General features: G+C 36.5%; 1 protein-coding gene across 1 annotated transcript; it reads left to right on the top strand.

Annotated features, from left to right (window-relative positions):
• Nucleotides 1-3,245: 3,245 nt before the first annotated feature.
• Nucleotides 3,246-6,004, top strand: LOC121383037 (NF-kappa-B-repressing factor-like). The gene is given in 2 exon segments (XM_041512795.1): nucleotides 3,246-3,686; nucleotides 3,688-6,004. Coding segments are annotated over 2 exon segments (2,073 nt in total). The 5' UTR covers nucleotides 3,246-3,450; the 3' UTR covers nucleotides 5,525-6,004.
• Nucleotides 6,005-8,729: the final 2,725 nt, after the last annotated feature.

Raw genomic sequence — 8,729 nt, 5'->3', positions numbered from 1 at the left:
AGCAAATGTGTCGCAGTTTTTTTTATTATTAAATTCCGACAACCTCAAAAACAATGTTTTCATTAGCACTGTGGATAGTTGTAGGGTGGTTGAGCCTCTGGTATGTCTCTAGCACCAGTGTTGTCCGTTGTTGAAGTCTGCATTTTCAGCTTTGAAAATGGTGCTAAATAATAATGGTATGCCGATTGATCAGTATAAAACACTTCATAGTGTATATGCATATTGTATTACACATTATCTGTTATGAAAGGCATCTAGTTATCATCATAATTGCAAGAGACACATCAAATTTTGGGGTCCTTTGTAAATTCTAGTTTCATTCATTTTCATATTGAATAAGCTAAATTACTTCAGTAATGGAGGAATAAGCTCAGTTTTACTTGGGGACTTCATTCAGTTTGACCGGCCTCGGTGGCTTCGTGGCATGCCATCAGTCTACAGGCTGGTAGGTACTGGGTTCGGATCCCAGTCGAGGCATGGGATTTTTAATCCAGATACCGACTCCAAACCCTGAGTGAGTGCTCCGCAAGGCTCAATGGGTATGTGTAAACCACTAGCACCGACCAGTGATCCATAACTGGTTCAACAAAGGCCATGGTTTGTGCTATCCTGCCTGTGGGAAGCGCAAATAAAAGATCCCTTGCTGCCAATCGGAAGAGTAGCCCATGTAGTGGCGACAGCATGTTTCCTCTCAAAATCTGTGTGGTCCTTAACCATATGTCTGACGTCATATAACCGTAAATAAAATGTGTTGAGTGCGTCGTTAAATAAAACACTTCTTTCATTCAGTTTGTTGACAGTCATGTATCAACTAAAGCCACCCATAGAAAACCGGTATGATATTACATATAATATGAAACATCATGTTTTCCTCAAATAATGTAGTAAAAACAACTTAAGTAATGCACTTTTAATATGACTCGATACTAATGAATATTCTTTTTTTCCTCATGTTCTTTATTTTTAGATTAGTGTTTTCCTGGTGAAACTTTAATTTGAATAAAAATATTACTGAATTGTGTATCAGCACAACAATAACAATTTAAGGGATTGATTTTAACTTAAATATGTTCTACCCAAACAATGAGTGATTTTGTGAAAGGTCATGTAAATTTTACGGAATATATGAAAGTTATATTGTGACGGATAAAATTATATGAAAAATGTATGTACATGTACATGTATTTTCATTATAAACATGTTTAACGTCTTATTTATTTGTGGAGCTATTCTGTTTTTGTTATTGTTATATTATAAACAATATGTGACATTTGTTATGACAGTACAATGTACAAGTATGATCATTTTTGTGTTTTTGGTATTTCTTAGAGCTTTGCTTCAATAAATGCTACTGACATCTCTTATTAAAAATAAGTTGTTGTTTGTCTTTTAAAGTATTTCTGCTGTTAGAACTTTAACAAGTGTAAAGTAGTTAACAAGTTGAGAACATGATATTTGTTTCTTTCAGAGGTGATGTTATATCTGAAGTAATACTAACTGGTGTATAAGGTGGGAGGGAATTGGTTCTGCCTTCACCTACCCCACCCCCTCAATCTTAGAGTACACAACAGAGGTGTAATGGGTCCTAGAATCGATTGTCCTCTGTGGAATAATGGGGTTTTTTCTGTCCCAGCTGGTGTCCCACCACAGTACACGTACATTAAGGGTTGTGTATGTAATGTCACGTCTATGGGAAAGTGCATATAAGAGATGTCTTTCTGTTTTATCAGTAAGAGTAGCATTGAGCGGTGATAGTGGATTTACTATCTGTTGACCAAGCGTCGAAATACATGCAACTGTAAGACACCAAATAGCCATAGTTTAAAAATGTACAGAGATGTTTTCACACACCCTATCCTGAAGATGGTGTTGAGTAAATTATTTTAACGATAAAAAAACTGGCAAAACCAATGGTGAAATATTTTTTCATTAAAATTCTTATGACAAAACTTGCTACACATTTAAGATGTGTGTGTGTGTTGTTTTGTGGGGTTTTTTGTTTAGGTTATTATTATTTTTATTTTTATTTTTTTTCGGGGTTGGGGAGGGGAATTGTTTTTCATGGTTATATCCAATTACGATTCGAACACCTCTGCTGTCTGTCCTGTTTACCCATGATGATGGTTGTATGAGTGAGAGATGTCTGTGTAATGGTATTAATCCTCAATGAACCATTAAAACTCATTCTGGATGGCAGCCAGTACTGGGATGCGAACTCGGTATATACATGTACCAGCATGTGTCATGGATTAACCACTACACCACTGAGGCTGGTCTAATCTTGTAAAATACTTGTATACATCTACAGTGATGGCAAACGTTTAATACTTGGTAACAACAGACCTCGCCATTTAAAGGGGTCTATTGCGCAGGCTCCTCATTACACCCTAAAATTAGTTCCAATGAGAGTAATGTTTAGTTCCCCTCAGCATGTGTATTAAAATAAAAGTTCTACAATAACATTGCTCAATGTGGTAATATTGTAAGTGGCTTCCAATGATATACGTTTCGTTTTGTTTTCACGGCGAGGTCTGTAAAATGTAAAAAGATGTTCAAACTTAGTTCATTTGACACTGCCTGCATTTATAGATGGTGTGGGGCGGAACGTAGCACAGTGATAAAACGCTTGCCCGATGCATGGTCGGTCTAGGATTGATTCCCGTCGGTGGCCCATTGGGCTATTTCTCCTTCCAGCCGGTGCACCATGACTGGTATATCAAAGACTGTGGGATGATGCTTATAAAAGATCCCTTACTTCTAATGGAAAAATGTAACGGGTTTTCTGTGAATCTAAATGACAGAATTACCAAATGTTTGACATCCAGTAATCAATAATTAATACATCAATATGCTCTAGTGGTGTCGTTAAACAAACTTCAATGTGCTCTAGTGGTGTCGTTACACAAAACAAACTTCTTGAACATACTTTGACTTTTATTTGGATGGTTCAGTCATTAACTTAATAATTTCTCAGCAAGTAAGATTGTACTTTTATTGTACAATATTATCTGTTTATTGAAAGAACATAACTAGTAAGTTAATGTTTCGTGGCAGGGTATGTTCTCTACAAATATTTGAAACTTGCATATTCCATTTTATATACAGAGCATACATGTTATTTTTAAGTTGGATATTCAACAAACCGCACACGTAGAACATTCGGGTTTTAGCGGCAGACCAACCACGGAAGGTTGGTGCGCTTGAATCATGGTAGGAAAATATTGCACAAAATTAATGGTGGTTTTCGGAAGAGTCGTTGGGAAAACGTTATTGAATCCCTACTATAGATTACACCAAATTTAACGCTTGCAAGAGTTACAGATTAGAGAAAAATTTAACCTATATATAAGATCCGTAATTTAGTTTAAAATTCATTCACGGGATTGTTGACGTTTTCGGACTTTTTGAATTGTCCTTTTCTTTTTGTCTTGAAGTTGAAAGCTACAAAGCATGGAAGACAAAACCAAAGTCGTTGAACAGTACAAAGAGGGCGATGAAAATCCAACCAGCTGGAAATTAAGAAAAAACTTTTTGATCATGCATTATGACAAATTTCCCGAGAATAGACTTGTTTGTTTATCTAAATGTTACATTAATGTTAAGATTGATGGGTGCCGTTACCCAGACCCAGTTATGACCCAGTTGCATGAACTGAGCAAAGAACTGGGCGAAACTATGTAAATAACTAAAAACAGAACATCCAAAATTGTTAGTAAAAACAGTAATAATTAACTGTGTTACAAATATGGATGAAAACAAAATGTGCAGTTTTAATGTTGAGAAGTTCCATGAGGTGGATGAGAATCCATCCAGTTGGAAATTGAGAAAACTTTTTTTACAAGCTCATTGGAGCAAATTTCAAGAAGATCGACTAATTTGTTTGTCCAAGTGTTTTGTGAATGTAGAACAGGATGGATGTACATATCCAGAACGCGTTATGAGGCAACTTGCTGAACTACGCAAGGAGTTGCCTGAAATTGTTGAGGAACAAAAAGATAACAGGAAGAGAAAAGCCTATACAATGAACTTTGTCAAGGCCTCGGATACCCAGGATATTGGTTCATTACCTGTTGATGGTGAATTGCCAATGTCTAGTACTATGACCAGTACTAGTTCAGCGTATAATTCTTTCCAAAATAATAATGCATCTTACGGTTTTGTTAAATCGGATGTAGAATATAAAAGTACTGATATTTCTGACACCAGTCACGAAAGTATAGAGATTGAGCCAAACCGGAAACGACCCAAAAAAATGAAATATGCATCTGAGAATTTTAAAACAGCTTTACAAGATTTGCAGGTGTTAGATCAAAGTAGACAGGGGGAAGAACTAGATGAACATTTTGCTAGTCTTGGCAAAACTGTGAAACTGTTGCAAAATCCAATAAAAAATGACATTGAAATTCTGTATGAGGCAGTGTCAAAGATTCACATGGGTATACAATTTAACATTGATTTTGTTGAAAATGGAAGCTGTTTTGAATGTGTGCTGCAAGTTGACTCTGTGGAAGTAGCAAGAGAGAAAGGTCCAAACAAGAAAGCAGCTAAACACAATGCTTTCAAGGCAGCCAGCAAAAAACTGTTGATGAAATACCTTAGTGTAATTTCTTCAAAGCTGGAGAGCTCTGATGTCCCATTTACTAAAGAAGAAATACCAGATAACGAAGTGTCTTACGAAAGTAATCTGAATCAGTTGCCAAAAAGCAATTTTAAGATGCGGCATGAAAATTCTTTGAAACCTCTGAATCAGTTTCTTATCATGCAGCCTGTTAATGCAGGTATAACATCTTCCATGCAGATTCTTCGACAGAGTGCAGACTTCAACAAAGCTTTGTTGTCATACTATTTTTATCCTGATATTGGTGGGATGAAATGTTGTGTGGCTATTAACGAGGTGCCCGTGATTGAATGTCTGGCTTGTACCAAGCAAGCAGCCAAATACAAAGCGTCTGATATGGCACTGGAGCTTTTGAGAGATGAATGTTGGACAATTTGCTTGAAGCAGTGTGTTGACACTGACCAGGCAAGTTTGTCCAAAGAGGAAGTTCTTGGTGATATCGAGAAACAGTCGGAGCAGATTCCTGAGAGTAACGTAGGTAACAAATTACTGAGGAAAATGGGTTGGGCTGGAGGTGGAGTGGGGAAGGATGGAACAGGTATTGCTGACCCAGTAGCTGTTGAGCAGGTGATAAACCGTGAAGGCTTGGGACTACAGGCACAGAAAGGCATCTCGGTCGATGTCAAAGCCAAGCTGGAGGGCCTGATCTTGAACTATGCTCGATCCAACAGGGAAGATGATTTGGTGTTTACATCTGATTTTACAAAGGAAGAACGTGCTATTCTTCACCTGTACAGTCAGAAACTTGGGCTGATATCTCGTAGCCATGGCAAAGGTGACAGCCGGTATTTGACAGTAAGACGGAAGAGGTCAGCTGACCAGCTGTTCAATCACATCATGAATCATGGAGGGTCCACCTCAAAATACGACTTGTTTGCTCCAGGAACTTTTCCATTTGATTGCTGAAACTAACTAGTGTAGATTTGAACATGTACATTTACCATGGTTTTAATTTTTCTGTTTTTAACAAATCACAATTAGCAATTTTCACCGTGTAATTTGAGTATGTTACATATTTGTGTAGTGTAGAAAATTGTATTTACATTTAAAAAACCTTCATACACTAATGTTTGTATGACAATACATCTGAATGATTTATTTTAAAAACTTTAGAACTGTTACAGTGAAATGAAGTAATTATTATTATATAAAATACTTCCCCTAATTTGGGAACAACAGGTTTTTTGGTCTGTTCTGAACACCGTCTCTTTTAGATTAGTAATGTTACTAATTTGCTGAAGAGATGTGGATATTCAGAAATCTATTTCAAGTTATTTTAGTACAATTAAAGCTTAGTATTTTAGTGGTTTTGAGGTCAGCATGTTTTGTACCTAATTTGGGCATTTATTTCCTTGACTTTGATACAGAATAAAGCTTTGACTTGACTATGATCATTTTGTATGTACTGTGCAGTCCCTTTTTTGTCCTAATCACTAGAATAGCTCTGTAATTTGATAGATTCCTTGTTTTTTGTCAACTTTAGCCCATTGGGCTATTTCTCGCTCCAGCCAGTGCACCACAATTGGTATATCAAAGGCTGTGGTATGTGCTATTCTGTCTGGGATGGTGCATATAAAAGATCCCTTGCTGCTAATCGGAAAGAGTAGCTTATGAAGTGGCGACAGCGGGTTTCCTCTATCAATATCTGTATGTGGCCCGTAACCATATGGTCGACGCCATATAACTGTAAATAAAATGTGTTTAGTGCGTCGTTAAATAAAACATTTCCTTCTTAAGTAAACTTTAAAAGTTTTGCCTTCAGTCTCACAAGTGAAACTTGCTTTATAGTTACACCCATGAATGTTTATCACAATGCATGCGAAAACTAATTTCTGAATAAAAGTTAATTAATTGAATTGTATTTAAAAAAACAAAAAAACATGTATTGGGATAAATATCTGTGGATGTTGTGTTGGCAACCACCAATATGTTTATAGTAGGTGAGATGTTTCTTATATGTGTGATTTTTAAAAAAAGTTTTTTTTGCATATGGTGCAAATAAAAATAAAAGTTATTAATTGAACTTAAATGAACAGCAATGTATTGAAATTTAATACTTTTAAGTATCTACAAGAAAGTTGAGTTGTTCAGGGCCCAATATTTCACACAAACCATTCTGTTGGTTATGCAAATTCAAATTTGAGCAAACTGCCATTTAATGATTCAGTTACATGCCTACATGGTGAACCATTATTTAAAAAAATAAAAATTTGCAGATCACCAGAACTTCACTCGAATATTCCAAAAAAATACATCTATTCTGTAAAGTTCTAGAATGATTTTTGGAGTTTATGGGCAACACCTAATAGTCCAGTTGCAACTGGCTGGTTATGTAAATGTAATTTGCATGACTGAACAATTACTACCTAGTCAAAAATCATATGAACTGACTTCTGATTACCGGTACTAAGATTTTGAAATAAATGTCCCATTGTCCCTTTAAAATTATTGATGTCAGTTAGATATATTTTTATGTTATTGTCATATGTACATTTCAGAAGGTGGTGTCATAAGTTGAATAACTTGTGCTCAATCAGGATTTCTGCCAGAGGGTAAAATTACGTCCCATTAACTCTTAGAACTTAATGGATATATTTTTATAATTTTTAGATTGATGATAGTAAGAGAAGTTGTTTATATTTTGTCAAAACAAGTGAAATGTAAAGTCAAAGTTCAAATCCATAACCGCCTAGTAGTAGTAGTGGCACTTATGGTCTGTTTTGTTTTTATTACGTACCTTGAAATTATTTTCTGGCAGAAAACCTGCTAATCCATTTGTAATAAAATGTGTTTCAATTAAAAATACATTGCAGTATTTTGAAGTCCAGTGTAGCAATGATGTCAATGTGGAAATAAAGTTTAATAAAATGCTTAGTCATTTTGTTGTGCTAACCTTACTGGAGTAGTTGTGAAGGCTTTTCAGTCAATGTAGACCACTTGGCTGATGTGCATTGGGTCACTGGATTGATCATTCTCGGCGAATTCGTTTTTCCCATTCCAACTAGTACACAATTTTTTGTGGCAGTAGTGTCTGTCATCATCATCTCTCTCTCTCTCTCTCTCTCTCTCTCTCTCTCTCTCTCTCTCTCTCTCTCAGTAATCATATGTTAAACACCAGATAAGCGGAGTTTAAATGTGTGGAGTTGTTAAATAAATATTTTCTTTCTTTTAAATATGTGGGACTCGATATCACAATCCATTATTCATTCCTGTCCAGGGGCTTGTGCAAGGGGTGGGTTTCCCCCATGTAAATTCATTTCAATATCTTATCCAGGGAGCATGACTTGACCCCCCCCCCCCCCCCCCCCCCCCCCCACACACACGCACACATAAACCTCTCGCCAGTCTAGGCCCCCAACCTGTAAAATTCATGCACCCGGACCTGCTGTTCTAGTGCATAAGTTATCATCAGACTGAGTCGTCATGATTCACATCATTTCCAGTCGTTTCTTTGGGTAGTCTCATTTACGAAAGTGGGTCTTATAAATATAGATAGATAGATATAAAACTGAAATATCTTCAAATCTTTTCTTTGATGTGTAAGTAGGCCGACTTCAACTCATTGATTTGTTTATTTATATATACTACTCAAAAGAATTTAAGGGTCAGACGATATTTTCGACATTATTTTCTGAATGTCAATTATATTAGCTAGACCATAATGTCACGCATGGTATTGTTCCATTTTGACGAAAGTGGGTCTAAGCAACCCATAAATGAATTAAAATCCACTGTCATTGACACTGTCGACTAGTTCTAATGGCGAAAACATGCTTACATTTGCACGTAAATTAGGGCGAACGCGAAAGGTCTGCTAAGTGCCCATAACTTGCTTTTTCACAAAGCGCTTCATTTGCACGCTTTGCATGTGTATTCCATGTTCCCAATGCTGAATTTCCGTATAATTGGAGCTTGCGTTCGTGTACGGTGCACACTCCAAATTCGACAATGGTACAACGTCAACTGACTATCGAAGATCGAGGAAGGGCTATTGCTTGGCTTCAGGATGGCAATACGCAAAAAAATGTTGCTCTGAGACTTGGTGTCAGAGTGTCGTTGGCCGACTGTGGCAACGGTACCAAGCAACAAATTCTGTTCGAAATCGTCCACG

The sequence above is a fragment of the Gigantopelta aegis genome, chromosome 10, assembly GCF_016097555.1.
Source record: "Gigantopelta aegis isolate Gae_Host chromosome 10, Gae_host_genome, whole genome shotgun sequence".
Taxonomy (NCBI): Eukaryota; Metazoa; Mollusca; class Gastropoda; order Neomphalida; family Peltospiridae; genus Gigantopelta; species Gigantopelta aegis.
The sequence above is the reverse complement of the archived record's forward strand: the minus strand, read 5'-3'. Positions and strand labels throughout refer to the sequence as shown.